At 34.1% G+C, this 21,773-nt stretch overlaps 2 protein-coding genes across 2 annotated transcripts; one reads left to right on the top strand and one right to left on the bottom strand.

Annotated features, from left to right (window-relative positions):
• Positions 1–3,721: 3,721 nt before the first annotated feature.
• Positions 3,722–8,081, top strand: LOC109211330 (heparanase-like protein 3). Its single transcript, XM_019374863.1, has 9 exons — positions 3,722–4,209; positions 5,304–5,340; positions 5,442–5,625; positions 5,725–5,873; positions 6,282–6,512; positions 6,600–6,789; positions 6,886–7,011; positions 7,355–7,454; positions 7,540–8,081. Exons 1-9 carry the CDS (start codon positions 3,982–3,984, stop codon positions 7,909–7,911), a joined length of 1,617 nt encoding a protein of 538 aa, XP_019230408.1. The 5' UTR covers positions 3,722–3,981; the 3' UTR covers positions 7,912–8,081.
• Positions 8,082–8,333: 252 nt separating this feature from the next.
• On the bottom strand, positions 8,334–19,108 carry LOC109211331 (probable anion transporter 6, chloroplastic). Its single transcript, XM_019374864.1, has 15 exons — positions 18,535–19,108; positions 17,046–17,191; positions 16,768–16,867; positions 16,517–16,569; positions 16,156–16,230; positions 15,238–15,318; positions 14,713–14,774; positions 14,492–14,559; positions 14,068–14,183; positions 12,537–12,573; positions 10,593–10,688; positions 9,621–9,762; positions 9,324–9,376; positions 8,775–8,861; positions 8,334–8,701 (listed from the first exon to the last, which is right to left on the bottom strand). Exons 1-15 carry the CDS (start codon positions 18,928–18,930, stop codon positions 8,600–8,602), a joined length of 1,614 nt encoding a protein of 537 aa, XP_019230409.1. The 5' UTR covers positions 18,931–19,108; the 3' UTR covers positions 8,334–8,599.
• Between the last annotated feature and the right edge of the window lie 2,665 nt (positions 19,109–21,773).

Raw genomic sequence — 21,773 nt, 5'->3', positions numbered from 1 at the left:
TCGTTGGAGCCTCAGATCGAGCCCAATCATATCGTGCTTGTGGAAGAGTGACCAACTTTAAGTTGTCATATCTTTCCTTTAAGCCATTCCACAAAACAAGTGGATCTTTGACTGTGAGATATTCTATTTTTTAACCTTTCATCAAGGTGATGGCGCAAGAAAATCAAGGCCTTAGCACAGTCTTGGGTGGATGCTTTAGTTTTGTCTTTAATGGCGTCTCCAAGACCCATTGCATCTAAATGGATTTCAGCATCCAACACCCATGTCATATAGTTCTTGCCCGAAATTTCAAGGGCAACGAACTTTCTTTTCATAATATTAGTCATAATTAAAAGAGGAGAAAAGTTATACCTTAATCTTCTCAAAGAGCTTCTTGAGACGGTAGAGTCTCGTGCTGATAACGTGTAATAAAATAATAAAAGTAGAAGAACAATATTGCAGAGAAAGAGAGAGTAATTCTTATTGAATTTTGGGATGATTTACAATGGGTAAGACCCCTCTATTTATAGGGAAAAATTGACTTAGCCACAAAGTAAAACTCTCTAAGATAGACATTCACTCTAATTACAATTCTATTCATGACATTATCTAGTTAAATCAAGATATTGCTCGGGAGAAATTAATATTTTTGTCAATATGAGGTTTATCTTTTAACAGATGCAAGTGTGCTAATTAATGATCTGCTAGTTTTTTGGAGACTTTATTCCATGAAATTTTTTCAATGAAAACTCGTGACTTTTTAAATTTGCTAATGCATGAACAAAATAGCGTACTGTTTTGAAAAAAACTAATTAAAGAGAAGTTTCACGACTTAGGATAATAACTTTCAATTATTACAAACAAAAAATGAAAGGGATTTGAAGTAGAAAATTAGATTATCACACTTTGGAATATATTCAAATTTAATTCCTTAATTAACTTTTTCTAAATAAAATTTACATATTTAGAAATAACATGAAGATACTACGGTTAATAAATTTTTTGATTAAAGATATTTATAAAATGTTTGAGAAATCATAGTCAAATAAAACGTTATGAGATAATAATAATAATAATAATAATAATAATAATAATAATAATAATAATAAGGAAATAACAATAATAATAATAATAACACTATTTTCTCCAATCTCAAATATTGTTCGTTTGACCAACTAATTCTATTATTATTATTATTATTATTATTATTATTATTATTATTATTATTATTATTATTATTATTATTATTATTATTATTATTATTATTATTATTATTATACCCTTGATACTCTAATTAGTGGCTCATTATTATTTTTTCAAATATACCTCTGACAATCTAATTAAGTGGAGGCTAATTAATGAAATATTTATGATTATTTTTCAGATAACCCTTAATACTCCAATTAGTGGAGTTCTAATTAGTGAAATATTTAAAATAAAAATAAAAATAAATCTTAGATAAATACTATTATGATTAAAGCTATTAAATGTATTATTTAGGGTATTGTAATAATCTTGAAAGATAAGATAATATAAGAGGAGTTGGTATAACATATAAAGAAGAAGAAAAAAAAAGCAAAATATTAATGTAAAAGAAATTTAGAGGCTGACATCTTTAAGTCATTTAGACAGTTGAGTAAACGTTCCATTAACTCTACCAACTCCTTTTTTTTAATCACATTTTCCCTGCATTTGCAAGATTTTAGTCATTTAGTCATTTAGTGTGAGGTGTTTTCTCTTGTTCAGCTAGCCAGGCTTTATTTAGTTCATATGTTCTCCAAACACCTCCACCATTTGCCCTTCTTCCCTAGTAGAATTTGAATCCTGGTGGTTCCATCTTCATTATCATCGATATGGGCAGTCCGATACACAGAGCATCTCGTATGCGAGCAGGGTTCGAGGAATGGCTGCAACCAAATGGGTTTGATATAGACATCCTACCCTAGTCAAGCATTAGTGACTGCTTCTACGGCTTGCACTCAATCTATGTCTACCCTAGTGCAAGCATTAATGACTGCTTCCATGGCTTGAACTCATAATCTATAGGTCATATAAATTATGACTTTACCGTTGTTCTAATGCTCACCTTTATTATCCTTGATTTTTCATAGCTTCTCTAGGTTTAGTATTCTATTTTGGTGATAGTGTAATAATTATTTCCATTATGAATATACCACATGCACAAACAAGTTACTTATCACACAAATTCTCGAACATCTCATATGTCCAACTCTAAATCTAATTATCATACCAATTCTCAAACATCTCATGATATGTGCCTAAAAAATGCTGTAAAAACCCGTTCGTGACTTGACATCGGCAGAATGCTATCTTCATTGTCCTTGCGACACTTTCCTTCATTATTTAATAAAAAATGGCACACAACCTTTTTTTTTCGGTCAATCATTTGATAGCCTTGTTCCTGAATATACACAAAATAGGGCTTATTGAACCCTTCTAAGCAATTAGAAGAGCGCGGAATTGGACATCCCTCAAATAGATATATCTGGGATTTATTGTGGAACCGAACATAGTGAACCGGGGGCGGGTAGAAAGATAGGGTTCACAGTTGAACGTAGATATCACGAACGCGAGGTATTTTTAAAAAAACAACATATTCCACTAAAGTTTTAAGTACATTTTCCTAGAAAACAATTACTTATTCTGGAATGCAGCTAGAGTAATTCACCCTATAATGGAAGAAGAGGCATTGGTTAGTGAGCAATGGAAAGGGTTAATGGTCCCACAGACAATACTTATCTTTTCCCGTGTAGTTGAGCAATCTTTTTTCACTTTCCTCAAGCAAAGAACCCAAAAAAATGGCCCACTGCCAACTTGATGTCTACATTATTCTCTCACACAATGTATATTATTTATGAAATTTAAGTTCTATTTAATATAAAAGATATTTATATAATTAAATTAGTTAAAAGGTAATTATAAGTAAATCTCTTTAATAAGAGTTGATTTGTAATTTGAAATAAATAATAGGGATATTTACGCAAATAGTCGATCAGATTTACTGTTTACTTTTTCTAGTCTGTATCGATAAATTATACACTGGTATATATATATATATATATATATATATATATATATATATATATATATATATACACAGACACACACACACCAGTGGCGTAGCCACATACAATAAAGATTGGTCAGTTACGTACACCCTTCATCGAAACATTATACTGTGTACATAAAAATTATACTGCATATATAAATGAAAAATTACTTTTTATAAATGTATATTAAATTTTGAACACCCTTAGAGAAATTCCTATTTTTGCTACTGAATTATACATATAAAATATGTCCGATGAATATTCTTAGCTTAAACAGTTAAGTAGGTGATTATTTAAGTTAATTTTTTAAATAATAAATATAGTTTTTTGAACAATAAATACTCTGTTTGTTCACTTTTACTTGTCACGTTTCCTTTTTGGAGAGACAATTTGACTAAGCTTTGAAGGTGAATTGAATTAGATTTTATTAATATTTTAAAATTAAAATTTAGATATTCGAAAACTATACAAAAAGTACTATATAATTTATAATTTTTCTTATGTCAATATGATAAAAAAAAATACATACTACTAAAATATTGGTCAAAGTATATCTAGTTTGACTCTCGAAAAGGAAACATATAACAAATCAATTTATACTGGTGGCATACAGATTTTTTACCATTCATAACTTAGATCTTTTTTTATATATTTTCCCTAAACAACATGACCACCAAATCTATAGTAAATTTCTTTCCAAACTTGAGATTAAAAAAAAGAAGCATTCTTGATCCAAATCTTGACCACAATGGCTGATTAAGAATAATCTTTATATCTGTCTTTGTGTCACCCCTACTCTCTACCTTTATAAACTCTCGTTAAGACTCTCTAATGGTGAGTTCTACAGCAACCCCATTTCATTTTTCTAGCAATCTTGAGCTTGAGACATAGATCTTGAAAACTAGCTCAAGTTTCTTGATTATTTTCAAGAATGGGTTCTTTATTTTTGCAAAAGAGAGTGTTGGTGTGGATTTGTTTGTTTAGTTTGAGATTCATTTGTGGGTACTCAGAGGTTGCTCAAGGTAGTGTGTTTATAGATGGGAAGAATGCCATTGGAAAAACAGACAATAATTTCATTTGTGCTACTTTGGATTGGTGGCCACCTGAGAAATGTGATTATGGAACTTGTGCTTGGGACCATGCTTCTTTCCTTAATCTGGTATTGTTTTCTTGATTGCATTTTCCCTTTTTAGTAAGCTTCTCTATAGTTTTAATGTGTAGAACTGCTCTTTCTTTTTTAACAGTAGTTCTGTTAAATTGTGATACTATAGTATAGTTGCTAATCCTCTGTTTTCAATACATGGGATGTTAAATTTGATATTTTTGTCCACCCAATAATGGAAAATTTTCCTCCTATTTCTTTTTGAATTTGAATTAAAGGAAGTGTAGCTGCAAAAGTTTGTGTCCAGTTGATGTAGTGTGAATTTGAAATGTTGGAATGTAAAGAATTGCAGGGTCATCATAAATATTTTAGTGGTGCTATTTTTGTTTCAGCTTATAGATTTATATGGAAGTAGTAAATATAGATAACTTCTCGTACTTCTTGTTCGTACAATAGACCCTTATGGTCTAGCCCTTCCCCGGACCCGCGCATAGCGGGAGCTTAGTACACCGGGCTGCCCTTTTAAGAGCTTAAAGGGTGTGACATGACCATGAGGATTCATATAGCCGATCCGAACTTGCATGAGATTGAGGCGTAGTTGTTACTATTGTTTGCTAGTTTCAGCTTGTTCTTGTGAAATATTGACTTAGTATATTGAAGATCTGTTGGGTTTCCCTACCCACCCCACCAAAAGAAAAAGAAGCAATTCAAAAGATAAAAAACAGTTGAGTGACAATTGTTGGGGTTAGTTTGTTCTGTTTTCTTCTTTTCTGCTCTTGTTGTTTGTTTGGTGTGATTTCCTTTATTAAAAAAAAACAACACCAAGAAAAGCCAAAAAGAGAAAAAGAAAACAAAAAAACAAGAATGACTTGATTTACTGTGGTTATAAGCTATGTTGCATGGGCACTCCAAAATGCTGCCGCACCCTTGTCGGATCCTTCAAAAATACACTATTTTTGGAGTATCCAGCACGCACCAGCTACAATTTCGAAGAGTCCGAGCATCATAGGTTATAAGATGTCAAATGAAACAAAGAAGCAAAAGTTGTTTTACCATTTAATACTTGCATGTGACATTACTCAAAAGTAATTCTATTAATCTTCTGATGCATTACTAACTAGTGATCATTTGATCATCCCTTCTATGTGCAGGATCTTAACAACATTATTTTTCTCAATGCAATAAAAGGTATGTTAATATAGCTAGCTCCTAAACTTGAGAGATTTCACATTTCTACATGTTTCTGTAGCAAATTGGAGGCATTTATGTTCTTCATAATTATGTTGCAGCGTTCTCGCCATTAAAGATTCGGTTAGGAGGCACTTTACAAGACAAAGTCATATACCAAACTGAAGATCACAAACAGCCATGTGTTTCATTTGTTAAAAACGCATCAGAGATGTTTGGTTTTACTCCAGGATGCCTTCCTTTATCTAGATGGGATGAACTCAATGCATTCTTTAATAAATCCGGGTAAGAAGCACGTCTTCTGTTCCTTTTCTTGTTTTTTGGACTTTGTCATTTCGCTTTCTAAGCTGAAAAACTTAACCAGTTGCTCGTGTTTCCGTTCAGGGCTAGCATAATTTTTGGATTGAATGCTCTCTATGGAAGATCTGTACACCCTGACGGTTTATCTGTCGGAGCTTGGGATTCAAGCAATGCTGAATCGCTTATACGTTATACTGTCAAAAAAGGATACTCTATCCACGGTTGGGAGCTTGGTAAGTATTACACTGTTCTTCAATTTGTCTAATTCTGCAAAAATTGTGAAAAGACGAAGGAAGTTGTTCAAGAATATTATGCAAAAACATGTCCATAAAACCATGCTACTCCCTCCGCTTAAAAAGAATGAACCTATTTCCTTTTTAGTATGTTTCAAAAAGAATGACCCCTTTTTAAATATGGAAATAATGTAACTTTAAACTTCTCATTTTACCCTTAATGAGATGATCTATAGTCGCACAAATTTCTATGGATTGTTTTAGACCACAAGTTTCAAAAGTCTTACATTCTTTCTTAAACTCTGTGCGCAGTCAAATAGGTTCATTCTTCTTGAAAAAGAGCAGGAATAACATATTGTTAAAGTTTTACATGAATTATCCAACATATGCTGTTAATTTTCTTTCTAGGGAATGAATTGTGTGGGAGTGGAGTTGGAACCAGAGTTGCAGCAGATCAATATGCATCTGATACTACTGCCTTGTACAAAATAGTACTAGATGCTTACAAGAATTTTGAACCTAGGCCTCTGGTCATTGCACCAGGAGGTTTCTTCGACGAAGGCTGGTTTAGGGAATTAATAAATAAAACTGGCAAATCATTTGATGTGGCCACTCACCACATATATAACCTTGGTCCAGGTATGTTAACAACAAATATTATGTGGTTTTTTAGTCTAAACATTATATCGAAGATGTTACATGGAATTTTTGTTTTTTGATTCATAGGAAGAGATGAACACCTTGTTGATAAAATCCTCGATCCATCTTATCTCGATGGTGAGGCCGACACATTTAGCAAACTTCAGAATGTACTCAAGACCTCTGGTACTTCAGTGGTTGCCTGGGTTGGTGAGGCTGGAGGGGCTTACAACAGCGGTCGCGACCATGTCACAAATGCCTTTGTTTTTAGCTTCTGGTAAACAAGTTTAGATGTGAAGTTCAACTCTCTTTAGTTTTTGAATTACATTATCCTGACTAATTTTGGTGTTTGAATTTGGAAACAATTATATAGGTATTTGGACCAGCTTGGGATGTCAGCTGCTTATGATACTAAGGCATACTGTCGACAGACACTGATTGGTGGAAACTATGGTTTGCTCAACACCACTACCTTTGTACCCAATCCAGATTACTACAGGTAAAGCAGTCCGTTTGTTTCATTTTATATGGCAGTGTTTGACAAAATAAGAAGTTTAAGAAAGAAAAAGACTTTTGGCACATACCAAAATTATCCTAAACTTGTGGTCTGAAACATGTTTTGCCATTTCTATTAGACTATTACTATGAGAGCATGTCATTAAGAGTAAAACAGGAAGCTTAAAGTTAAAGAGTTACCAATTATAAAAAGTATCGTTCTTGTTCCAATTGACTAAAAAGGAAAGAGTGTCATATAAAATGGAACACATCGAGTAACTTATCTTTTGTCATTTTTAGTTATTGTTTAATGGATACAACTTTCCTTACTGGTTTCGTTCGTGCAGTGCTCTTCTTTGGCACCGATTAATGGGAAGGAACGTTTTGTCAACAAGTTTCTCAGGGTCAAAGAAAATACGTGCCTACGCACATTGTGCAAAGCAATCTGTAAGTCGGACGAATGTATTCTTTATTTGCATAGACACTAGCTCTTGTGCATTTGACCTGAAAAAAAGGAACTTCCATTTTGCAGCGAGGTATCACCTTATTGTTGATCAATCTTGACGGCAACACTACCATTAGTGCCAATGTTGCTTTTAACGGGACATTGTTGCACCATAGAAAGCACAGCCATCATAGCCACAAAAAGAGTTCTTCAATTAGACTGCCTAAAAGTAGAAAGATAGCATCAAATACAAGACAAGAATACCATTTAACAGCAAAAGATGGAGATTTACAGAGCCAGACAATGCTGCTAAATGGGAAACCACTAGCTATAGATTCATCTGGAAATATACCTCCCTTGGAGCCTATATTTGTCAATTCAACAGAGCCATTAACAGTAGCTCCATTCTCTATTGTATTTGTACACATACCGTATGTTATTTTGCCTGCTTGTAGCTGAGTGGTGTGTGGAGCAAAAAGGGTTCCATTTTTTATGATTTAAGTAGTGTATGGATCCAAAAGGGATTCTATTTGGTGATTAAGCCAATAAGATAGGCATAGAATACAAAAAAAATACATGTATTACTTTTTCTCTAATGGAAAATATAAGCATTTCATTCTTGCTACTAACCTTGTATTACATCCAAAAAATTTCTATTTATTTTTTAATGATGGCGGTGTCCGAACCAGCTTGAGTGCACCTCACCGGGTACCTGCTACATTCCATCAACACAGAGGTATCGAGTAAGTCTGCATACTGAAGCTTAGATAGATGACATCAAATCTCTACTTTATCTACCTCTAAACAGTAAATGTTAACAAAAAAAGGATGCAATAAGTACAATGTGAACAAAACTAGGAGGAAAAAGTACTCTGGAAAGCTGCTGATGAATATTTGGAGGAAACCACAACTATTAAAGATGTTCATTATACATCTGCTGAGCATTTTATGCTAACTACAATCTGAAAAAATATTACATAATGAGGGTACTCTTCACTAAAGTTGCAAAATCCCTACAAGTCATGATTATTATACTTTATACATACAACAACAAAAAAAAAATTGGATTAGTAGACGATATGTTTTGTGCTGAACTGTTAGGTGTATTTATGTATGTTTGCTGATCAACCCAAGCTGAATAATGAGGTCAATCGCCCTCCGAGAAGGTCTGCGGCTTACTGCTTGCAAATGCCAGCCACACAACTGTTCCAGTGAGGTAGAAGAAAATTGATGGTGCAAACAAAGAAATCTGCACAGAAGTTGTAAAAGTTATGAAATGATCTAAGGTTAAAGAGCATTCCGGGAAATGAAAGAGAACTTACACTCCATGAGTGAGTTGAATCAAGAAGAAAACCAGTGAGAGCGACGCCTACAATTCCGGGAACTGCCCCCACAGTGTTGGTAATACCCTGTATATACAGTTTATCGAAGTGGGAAACAAAAAAATATCTGGACTTGAATTTGAAAGAAGACAACCAACTAATCTTCTTCGGACGGATTATCGATGTAAATAGTCTTACTAAAAAGAAACTTTTTCAGTGGCTAAAAACAGTTACAAGGAAACCCGATTGGTATAAGACCATTATATGAACTTCATAGGATATGCGACAATTTTGTGCATAACAGGAGTAGATCAAAGAATGAAGTGCAAGAACCAATATCATATTTATGCATGAGGATTACACCAACATTTTAATTACAGAGAACTCATAAATACAAGCTAAGAAACACCATAATAACCAACTTTGAGTTCAATGGAAGGTAGAACTTGATTTTCCTTGTTTCCATGAAAAGAATGTTTAGAGATTATTATCTTGCATCAAAAAACATGCGCATGTATAAAACAAATGCAGCCCTGATGTGTAACATACCAGAAGAATGCTTGCATATTCGGGTGAAATGTCTTGATGGGTGCAATATAGGCCTGCAACAATGAAAAATTTGACAAGATTAATTGTACCAGCAGATGAGGAAGAAGTGCATCTTTCTCAGATCCTATGTTGCGCAGACTCTTCAAAACAGCTGCCACACCCGTGTCGGATCCTCCAAAAATGCACTACTTTTGGAGCATCCAACATGCATCCATCAACATTTTCGAAAAGTCCGAGCAACATAGATTAGATCCCAAGTTCAGAATTCTTGATACCAAAAGCAATTTACTGGACTACCTGATAAGGCAAAACTTGAGAGGGCTAAACCACCAGTGAGGATAGTTACTACTTCCCAAGGAGGCAAACCGAAATCCAATGAAGAAAGAATCATACAGGTCGCTGGTGATAAAAAGGCAATTGTCTGACAAATTTTTCTCACCTGTTAGTTCAGATGAGTTACAAAGAGTGAGTATCCACCTTGTCAAGTTGTTTCAATCTTTGTCGCAATATTGGTATATACACCAAATTATAAGATAAAGCGGCCGATGAAGCACTGATTAGAAAACAGGCTATAGGGACAATAAGCAGGAGGTTGGGGGAGGGAAAATCAAAGATATGCTTATTTAAAGTATATATAAAATATGGATCATCACCTTAAAAGTTTCTCCAAAATGATGAAAAAAATTAACTTGCAAAGACATTAATCAAAAAATTCAGTTTATAAATTATCTATCAAATTTTCTTTTGCTTTGAAAGTTCTTTTGCCATTTAAGCACCATGTTATAATTTAGGCCAGCAATTTCCACAAGAAAGATAAGTGATTGAGAATCTTGAATTCTACGAATAAAAACCATTTGAAGCTTCTTCATGAGTGCTATCCTTTCTACTAGCATTAAGAACAAAATCATCGTCGTCCTAAGGCATGCAGCTTCCAATAAATAAAAAATTGGAAAAACTACAAAAATATAATTAGTGCAACACTGATCAAGATCAACATAAGAGTGTGACTTCCAATAACATAGCTTGCTCCGATACAACCAAGAATTCCCACATTTATTTCAAGCATTACTTGTAGATATAGACTTGAACATTATTTACTCTTGTTCAGAGGGTTAAAGAAAAAACATATATAGATGATATAGTCCAAATATGAAGTTCTCCAATTCTCATCTTTTAAATTATGAACAATATAACGTGACGTGAAAAACTAGGGTTAGACCATAAAAATAACATTCCAGGAATAGAGAAAATACGGAAAAGTCTAAGTACCACTGATGTATCAACCCCTTTGGAAATCAAGCTATCAGCAAATTGTGATGCAATGCCTGTGACAAAAATTGAAGCTAATGGAGGGAAAACTGAGACCTGAAATATAAGTTAAACAATTGTGAGGATATTCCTTAGTTACTTAAGCAGTCTTGATAAATCAAGTCGAACATTGATTAGATTTGGCAGGAAATTACCAGAACTAAATGTTAATGACTGTAGGAAATTACATAAGATAATTATTTCATTTTAAATTTTCTAGAAAGGAACTTCAACAATTCTTATTGATTTAACTACTTCAGAGGAAGAAAGTATCCAGGGGGTCAAGGGTTCGAGCCGTGGAAACAACCTCTTGCAAAAATGCAGGGTAAAGCTGCGTACAATAGACCCTTGTGGTCCATCCCTTCCCGGACCCTGCGCACAGCGGGAGCTTAGTGCACCGGGCTGCCCTTTTTAGAGGAAGAAAGCATCCAAAGTAACCCTTGACAATACATAGTCAGAACGGCAATAGGATTAAAATGTAACTGTCTAGTGCATGTTATTAGAGAAGGGACATTAGAGAAACTTTAACTCATCTCCAGTCTCACTAATTAATTATATTCCAGGAAGGAAAGATTGATACAGTTTTTCCCTATGTGATCATACATAATATTCACCATAAAAATGCACATTAAATTTCAACTTTTGGTGATGAGGAATGGAGATTAGTTACACAAAAAACAACTGCAACTTTAGAGGGCCTTAAAAGGGTGGCTCACAGACTGAAACTTGTTGATATTATCAAATCAAGAAGGCCTACCCACTAATGCTTGCATTATAGTAGGCTGTCTATAGCACACTCTTATGTGTGCAGCCCTTCTTCGGACAAATGCGGGATTCTTTGTGCACCGGGCTGCCCCTTAAGAAGGCCTAGCTCAGGTAAATAGTTAAGGTCCCTTAAAGTCTTAGGTTCAATCCTTTTAGGATTTTCTCCACAAATGTAGGTTATTCTGTAGTTTGCAGTAAAGTATTTCAACCAGTAATGTGCCCGAGCTGCAGATAATTTGTTCTATTGTTTCACTTAAAAAGATATCTTCTCTTAATTACTCAAGAACAACATATCAAGAAAATTCAGGGGTATATGAAATAAGTGACTGCAGAAATTTCAAAGGAGACAATTTCATCATTATCTAGCCCTCAGTCATGAATCCTTATGTACTTAATATTACCGGGGGGAAAAAGTGAGCGCAAAGAACAAAAAGCAGTTCTGATCAACTAAGAAAGCCTTATGAAGGTTCATCCACTGCTTCAAGGGCCAAACAATTCACTTGCTTTATTTCAGTACTCAATGATCTATTTCCAAGGTGTACAAATAAAAGGTTGCAAATATTTGAGGGGAGACTAATATCCTGATAGCCAGGTCGAAAAAGAGGTCATGGTTCATTTTATAATAAAAAAACAGATGGATAAGACAATGAAAAGATACAATGTACTCCCAGACATCCCCACAAATTTGGGATTTCAATGTTGAGACAACAACAAACCCAGTGTAATCTTACAAGTGGGGTCTGGGAAGGGTAGTGTGTACGCAGACCTTACCCCTAACCTGTGAAGGTAGAGAGGCTGTTTCCGATAGACCACATGCTCAAGAGAGACGAAAAGAAAGGCAGTAGCACCAAGCATTAAGAACAACAAGCTAGTACGAAAACAAGTGGGAAAAAATAGCAAGTAATAATAGAAATCTGACAATAATGAAATACAAGGCTAACACTAATACACTCGACTACCTACTAGTCTTCTACCTTGATTTCAATGTTGAGACATGAATGAAAAATGATGTATCACAATATTATATCTGTGAAAGTCTTGAACAATTAAGGGATGGGTGCAACATATTCTCTCTAGACATTGACACATGAATATTAGGAGAGAAACTAGAGATGGGAAGCAAAGATACAGTAGACTTACCCATGCAGCTTCTGTCAGATTAAGGTTCAGCTCCTCACTGCAGGGATGCAAATCAAAAACTCAAGCTTTACAAAATAAAATATATTTCCTTTAAAAGAAAATTGTAAATGCAGCAGATATTTATGTCCAGATACAGGCGACAAGTTAAAGTAATTTAACAACTAAAAACAAGACGCTGCACTACCACAGCTCCTTGGCTGTGCAGCTTAGAGAAGTACTTTTTAAGTATTGCTTAGAGAAGTTTTCAGCTTAGAGAAGTAAACTTAAGAAGTGCTTTCTCTTGCAAATAGCATTTATTCCTATTTTCTCCAACACATAGCAGTTCAAAATTCCACTATAGTATATAACTTTTTCTTCATAACTCAAACAAGAAATAAATTGGGTATAAACTTGCCAAAAACAAAATAATTTGTTATAAGTAGTTGAATTCCTTTTCCTGCTAATATTTTAACTCTATACTCTAAGGAAGTTTGGTTATCATCATAGTTATTGTAACTTGGAGATATCTACTAGCACTTTTACTTAAATGATCACTGTGCAACCTTGATAAGACTGGAGAAAACAATTTAAAAAGAAAAAGGTTGAATCCTTTGGGTACATTACCATGTTGGATTTTAGTTGAAGTGTGAATAGGAAATGGAGGTAAAAGAAATAGAGGAGAATGAAATTTTGAATTGGTTCTTTCTCACAAAGGAACTCTGTCCCTCAGTGGATTGGAAGAGGAAGATTGTTGTGCTCATATATAGAAGCACTTCTTCTAGCTCTTAAAGAGTTGAAAAGAGAGCAAGCCTCGCGTCTCCTTCGGCTTCGGATTTGGATTTGATTGATAGATATATTTTTTGGACCAAAATTATTTATCCTTTTCCGTTATATAATTTTCCTTTTTCCGTTATTTTCCGCGCAGAATTTTAATATGAATAAACTCCTGGTTATTTAAGTTCTTGGTCAAAGTCAAACGACTCCGCACCATGTAGTATAAAGTCAAGGTTTAATTCCTTCTCTCGGGTTTTTTATTTCGGCTTTGTTTATTAAAGCTTTCTAAGTAGTGAATTTTAATTGGACTTAGAAGCTGATAGGCCAGACAAATTGAACTGCCATCCGCAGACATCCAATTTAAAGCATCTTTTACACCGTTATAATTTTCGTACCTTGTCTTTTACAATTTTCATTCAATATGACCAAATATTCCCAATATTTGTCATTTATGAACCATGGCACTAGCGTCACGAACAAGAAAAATGAAACATTACAAAGAAAAGCTCTTAGTACAAGCAACACCCAAGGGTGTGGTCTAGTGGTCAATGAATTGGGTTGAAAACCATGAGGTCTCAGGTTCAAGTCTCAACGGAGGCAAAAGCACAAGGTAATTTCTTCCTATTAGTCCAAGCCTTGGTGGATAGAGTTACCTAATACCTGTTGCTGGTGGGAGGTAGTAGGTTCCCATGAAAATAGTCGAGGTGCGCGCAAGTTGGCCTGGATACCACGGTCATAAAAAAAAAAAAAACTAAGCTCAATCATGGCAAATAGTTACCTGAAATAGGTAGGAAGCCAAGATAAGCAAGTATAGTGGCCCCAACTCCCACAAAAATGTGCATATATCATCGCCCATACAGCTTTGCTTCTGAAAAATGCCTTCCACGGTACATCCTACAAATAAGGATCAATTGATACAAGCTTCAATGTTAATGCCGTAAACCAAAATAAGTTTTTTTTCTGGATTAAATGAAGTCTTTGCAAGAAGTTGGAGCCTGACTTTATTATACCATTGAACACGGGAAAAAATAGCACCTAACATAGCTTGAGGAGACTCCAGAAGTTAATTTTATAATGATTATTGCAATTCCACTTAATGTTACATTTAGTTTAACTTCACTATTAAATTGTGTGTAGACAACCAAAAGATATCCAATCAACTGTTTTAGACCTGTTATCCAACTGATTTTCTGTACACATACCTTTAGAGAGGCGCTCAACTCTCCCAATGAAGAACCCATTGATTTATTTCTAGAAAAAGACGGCGGCCCTGTAAATATGCAGAATATTGCTTGCCCAATCAGAAATGCAGTATAAAGCAATACAAAAGCAGATAAAATTTAAGTTGATATTGTTAGTACTCGACTAGACCAGATTTTACCACAATTTTGACAAGGCGGTGGAAACAAGAAACTCTACTCACAAGACATGGATTCTGTGGAAAACCAGGGCCGATCTTCTTTAACCAATTGAAACCCTACAAACCTGAAATATGCAGAGATAAGCACATCAAGCTTAGAATTGGTTAATATGTGCTTTATTTGTAAATACCTAGGCTAGGGATAATGCAACTCAAAGACTCCGAAAGTTAACTACAAGTGATGGAGATAGATGATTTAAGTAACGGAAAATCCTATATTTGAAAATTGTATCGAGAATGACCGGAAAGGTGGAAACAAGACCAGATATGATCAAAATAAATCAAAGCATACCAAAGGGAAGGAAAGTTATCTTCAAAATCAATGGAGATTGGATTGACATAAAGAGGAAAGAAAAGCTTCAGCTAAGAACAGCCTAAAGAATAGCAACATTCTGTAAGCGGGGATGTCAACAACAAACAGGTGGCACGTAAAATTGGAGGATTTAGGGGGCGTAGAGCGATCTACTTTTCTTTTTTTTTTCCTTCTTTTTTTTGCTGGGGAAGGAGAAAGGAGGGAGGCCAACTTACCAAGCTATGCCTAGAAAGCCAAACAAGTAAAATACAGACTCCCACCCATAGTTCTGGATCAGTGGAGGAGCCAACAGAAGTCTGCAAATTCAGAAAATTTAAGATGATCACCAAACTACATTAATAAAAGAATTTTAGCCATGCCTAGGAGAATCTAAAAAAGAAACCAAAAATGGATTAGACGCAACGTGATTTTGGATTTCTACGAACAATTTGTTAGAAATTGTGCAGGTTATATTACAGAAGAATTGAAACCGCTGATCAGGTATTTGCTCTAACACCTTTTCCTGATACATTTTGCACTTTCTGCAGTTACTATGACCATAACGAGTAAAACCAAGATGCCTAACAGCTTAAATATGGGTCAGAAGTGTTGTACAGCCTTTGTCATAAATGAAGTATAATTTCTTGCTGCTGAATGCTAATGTCAAAGATAACTCGGTAATGATATTATGCTAGTGTCAAAGATATCTTGGTATAATATCACATCAACAGTTTGGTATATGTCTAACGAACTAAAAGTCTAGAAACTAAGTTCTGCATTTGAAATTCCAACGTTTATCTTCCTCAACAACAACAACAACAACAACTAACCCAGTTTGATCCCAACATGTGGGGTCTAGGGAGGGTAGTCTGTACGGAGACCTTACCCCTACCTAATGCAGGTAGAGAGGCTGTTTCCAATAGACCCTCGGCTCAGGAAGGGCAAGAAGAAGAAGAGGGAAGCAAGGAAGGAAAACAATATCCAATAATAGCAACACGGAATACAATACCTGAGGCGACCAAAACCACATACCGTAATAAAAATCAACGTTTATCTTCCTCAAAACTACATAATCATTTGATAGATAGAAATGTATATGAGATCTTCCAATATACTGGTATATGACTGATAATTAAGGTAAAGATGAAAAATACCCGGTAACACTTCCAAAACTCAAACCACCAAAAACAAATGATACTGCCCGAGAGCGTTCTTCCAACGGTATTGTCCTGTACATAATATGCAGAGACAAAACAAACATGGTAAATGAAATATACACAAAAATATTAAATTTGCACGCAAAGACATTCTAACAACATGATTGGATAAGTATTCTAGATTCCAATACAGACGTGGACTTCTCAGAGGCCTTGTAGAGGTCTAAAGTATATGATATATATCAACCTTAAAGATATATATAGACATATATATATGATTCAACGCATGCAAAAGCAAGGTTAAGATAATAAACCATTGTCCAGATTCATGTTTAAGTACTTATCAGTTCAAACATACCTGGCAATCAGGTCAGTGGCAGCTGATGGTGAAACTCCTTCTCCTATCCCAACCTATGCTTGGGAAATCAATAAATATCGAATAAGTCTAGGAAGAACAATACACGAGTAAATTATCCACATCTATTGAGAATGAGGTGGCATAATTTTCGAAACACATAAACAAGGCCAAAGACCAATAATCCTTCTTTTGTTAATGTAGATACAAATCAGTGTTTTATAAATATCCTAGAAAAGTCAAGACCATATTACCAAGATCCTTGAAAAGATGAGTGCAGGCATAAACCCTGCAAGATAGGGAACTAACATTGTTGCCAGAGACCAGACTAAGACTCCAACTTCAAGAACTTTACTGCAAACAAAAGAAAAATCCAATAAGCATGAGGAATGATGAAATGATCAATACGGCTAGCACCAATTGTAAAAGGATATATAAGGTAAAGTTGGTTTGCTTCTAGCCAACAATCAGAGACTAGAATGAATTCTCATCTATTGCACAACACCAGAAACTTGACCATCCAAAAACTTACCTTCCACCAAATATCTTCGAAAGCCACCCGCCTGGCAATTGACTTAATGCATAACCCCAAAAGAAAGATGACTGGACCAATCCAGCTACTGATGAATTCCAACCGAATTGATGCGACATTGGAATAATGGCAATGCTCAAATTGACCTATTCAGTAAAAAAATGATTTTATCAAATTTTAATTGAACTGAAAAGGAAGAAAACTTCAAAAGAAACAAAAATATATATGCTTGTTAAGCCATTTCACATGATCACATTCGACACTCTGGTCCATGAGGAACCGAAACAATTTCTTTTTCGCTTCTGTTATACTTTACTCCAGCTGCAAGGAACGTGCTAACCAGTGCCAATAGCAGACAAGAGCACCAAAAAAGAAGCATTTCTCATCTCAAATTCTCTCATTTGCATTTTCTAATGCACGTCGGAATCAACGTTATCACTTTAGCAAAATGCATTACACACTTGATTCCGCTACCAATGGGAGGTTGAGAAATGCATCCGGCCACCAAGTGCGCAAAGGAAAAAGGATAAATTCACCATCTAGGGGAATTATCCTATTTTGTACTTACATCCCTAGGACCTTACTAACTTTGTGAGACCTTTAGCCAAAGACCAGGCCATTTGATGTTCCACTTTTATATATCATCATACTTCAAAGTTGCACCAGAACTCGACCTACCACGCCATTGACTGGCACACAATGGTGGAGCCATCTTTAACCAACCCTTCACGTGAAAATTACACTGTGTAGTTAGATAAACTTTATTATACGCATATATACTATAAGTTGAATCCCCTTGGCTTCTTCGTGTGTTTAATTCTTTATATTTTAACTCTCCTTAGTGAAAATCCTGGCTCCGCCACTGTTGTCACACCTCTGGTGATACCGAAACAAATATGGGTCTCATTAGAGACACAAAATCCATGCACTCTCATATGTAAGCTCTTAGCAAGAACTTATAATTCAATTTAGCAAAAGTTTCCTTTCTCAAGTAATCATCCAAACTGCATTAAAAGCCGATTGGACTACTAATAGTAGCAGTGTTCTTAACATTAAACTAAATGACATTTAACTTAAACAGTCACATCAAAAACAGAAAGCTCTTAGCAAGACCAAATTATAAAGTCAACTAATCAACAAAACCATCAATCCATGAATTGTGAGCTCAAGACAATAATACTATCAAAAACAAAAAGGGCAACTCAATACACAAGGCATCCCGCATTCACGCAGGGTCCGGGGAAGGGCAGCACCCCAATATAGACAGCCTACCCTAATGCAAGCATTAGTGGCTGCTCCCACGGCTCAAACTCGTGGACACACAGAGACAATTTTACTGTTCGTTCAAGGCCCCCTTCAAGACAATAATACTATCAACAACAAAAAATAGGAGCTGAAACACACCATCAATTTTCAGAAAAGATCAAATAATGCAATTCTTGAACTGAAAACATCACAATATGTTACTATATGAAAAGAATTCAATTACCTTATCCATATTACAGATAACAAAGGCAAGAGAAGTAGTTCCAATGAGCTTATATCTTTGAGGCAAATTCTTCCAAGGTGGCCAACTCCACTCAAAACCAACTTCCTTATTCTCATTTTCAGCTCCCAATTCATTTCCAGAAGTTGAAATCAATTCCCCCTTCTTGCCCAATTCACCATTCACTTTCAACCCCTTGAGTATTCTCTTCTTTTCTAAAGCTTTTTCCTTTTCTCTTTCTATTATGCTGCAAGAAACTCTGAACTTCAAACTATGGTTTTGGGCTAAAAGATTCAATCTTTGAGGTCTCAAAGTGTTAAAGATTGAAACTTTATGGTTTACAAAGTTGGGAAAATTACGTAAGTTATTGTTTTCTGCTCTAACTGTGAACTTGGCCATTGTTGGGTTTTTTTCTCAAGAATTCTTGATTTCTTGAATATGAAAAAAAAAAATTATTGCATTAATGCTTCTATACTCAGCATTTTTTTTATAGATAAATCAGAAAGAGGGTTTTTTCCAATTTCTTTTTAAATTGGTGATTTTACTTCTACTTTTTTGGGGGGTTACTGTTTATGTCTTTATTTAATTTTTTCCACGTTCTTTTATTTCAAAAAAATTTCTATGTTCTAGGAGTGAGGACTTGGAATTGCCACGAAGTTAATAATTAGAGGCCCCAATTTAATGAGGAAATCTGATTTGTTGGAACTTTTCACTGCCACGTGGAAGCTGCTCGTTAGAAGAATACTTTGCGCAAAATTTGACCTATGGTCCAGTTCAGTTTTTGGAATATTCCCCATATTCAGTTGATTGCACATTTGGTCTCCTCAATTATTGGTAAATATTAATTTTGATCCTTATAATATATGACTAAGCACATTCCATCTTTAATTAATTAAATTGTATGCATTTTCTCCCTTTGTATATAAAATATGTGTTATCCCAAAAATATGTGTTAAAGTGACTATGCATTTTCACATTTAGGATATACTTCTTAAAAATTCAACTCAATTATTTTTTAAATTCATCATATGAGTAAAATTATTTTTCAAGTTAAAACAGAATTTTAGGTTACAGAAAATTATTCCATAAAAAGAGCGTTAATGATTAAAAAAATTAGAACACAAAGTAAAAAGGGTTAGTTTATCAAAAGGCCATACAAGTGTTTGAGGAAGCACAATCAAAGCTAAATTCTAAACAGGAATAAGCTTTCAAGACCATATTATAAAGAGACGACTCTGGTATAACGAGATTATCCTGTGTAGATTCCTCCGGCGGAATCAAAATAATATTATTATGTTACACATTACTTGCAAGTGTCAGATCAAGAGGCATGATATTGTTAGCAATAATAACAAGTGGTGTATCACCAACGATTTTATTTTGAGGTCGTACAACTCACTTTAGATTTGATATACCTCTTCAAACAACTGAAATAACCATTACAAATATATCAAAGTAGATTTATAAGGAAAGTAAAATTCATAATTATAAAATTAAGCGCTTATGGCTTAGTGTCAAATGAACGAAATAATTGCTCAGAGTTTTAGAGACATATTAAATATCAATGAATATTTGGTGGAAAAGGAATGGTTTAAGAAGTGATTTCTGTCAAGTATTACCAGTAGTTCCAAAATTGACGAAAGCATAGACTGTAAAAGCTAGCTTGCCAAAATTATGCTTATGGCTCAAATGAAAATGATTCAATTGACAAAAAATATAAAGTAAGAATAGATCCAACATTCAGTGACTTCTTGCTTCGTCTCCGAAACGAAGTAGACCATCTAGTAAAAGATGATTTGGTTCTTCCAGAACACTTGGTTGTCAACCCCAATGGTAATAGTAGTGAATTTAATCAGGGAGATATTTCCATCATTAGATTAAAATACAATTTGTGCAAATTACATGATAGAAATTAAAAAGTTATCTTAGCTAGCAGAAATGAATATGTTGATCAACTAAATAAAAGGTTGATTACTAAGTTTTATGGTAAAAATAAAATATTTTTTAACTTTTGACTCAGTAGAATATGATACCAATAATTACTACCACGGAGAATACTTAAATACGTTAATACCAAATGGCCTTCTACCATACAAGTTTGTTGTTAAGTTCATTTCTTACGTACGTATATATAATAGACTAAGTTAAAAATTAATTTTTCGTTGCAAATAGCTTGATTTTGAAGAAAAATATGCCCGTCATACTACTGAAAAACTTAGATATACCGAATAGCTTATGTAATAGCACACAGATGACATATATATAAATTTTGACAATAACATCATACATGCAGAAAGTATGATACTAATCAATGTGCTTCTAAGTATGTGTTTCTCCCCGAATTCAACTTTCGTATTTCGAAACTAAAGAATATCCTTTTAAATTTGTGTGAAATAATTTTCAGTATGTTTATGTGTTGCAATATAATAAAAAAAGCACAAGGACAAACATCCTAAATATTGGATTATATTTACCGCCAATATATATTTTTGCACGAACAACTATATGTTGCACTTTCAAGAAGGATATCAATATCGACAACAAGAGTTCTGGTTATGGCAGAGCAACCAAAGTGTTAGAAGAAAAAATATACACAAGAAAAATATCGTCTACAAAGAAGTGTTCGGTAAGATACCGTAACATTAAATGTTATTAACTGTAATACATAATTATCTAACTAACATGACCAAATCGATCATTTGTGTAAGTTCTGATGATGTCCTTTTATTTTGAATTTATGTATATTATGGTAATGTATAATATTTTTCCGCATTTAGATGATTGTTGTATTATTATATACAAAATTTCTCTCATTAATTAAATTTTGTTGTTCCTTCAAATAAATAAATATTTAAAATATCACGTTCTATTATTAACGTGCAATGCACGTTTATATATACTAGTTAATTAAATTGTATGCATTTTCTCCCTTTATATATAGAAAATGTGTTACGTTTAGAGTACTCTTGCAATTTTATTGCTCTCGTAAAATTAACATTACAAACTTGACAGTACACATGTATAATTAAATGATGTAATGGTTAATAATTTATTTGTCACGACCCAAAATCCACTAAGGGTCGTGATGGCGCAGGACACCATTGCCAGGCAAGCCAACACCAATTTACTAGTAATTTCTTGTTTTAGTATTTTCGAAATCGTTCGTTTAATACATTAGACAATAAGTAATGAATTCCACTGAATAATATTGATGTCTTTAACAAACTTAATATTAAATAACC

The sequence above is a fragment of the Nicotiana attenuata genome, unplaced genomic scaffold (assembly GCF_001879085.1).
Source record: "Nicotiana attenuata strain UT unplaced genomic scaffold, NIATTr2, whole genome shotgun sequence".
Taxonomy (NCBI): Eukaryota; Viridiplantae; Streptophyta; class Magnoliopsida; order Solanales; family Solanaceae; genus Nicotiana; species Nicotiana attenuata.
Note: the sequence above shows the minus strand (reverse complement) of the source record. Positions and strands in the feature narration are given on the sequence as shown.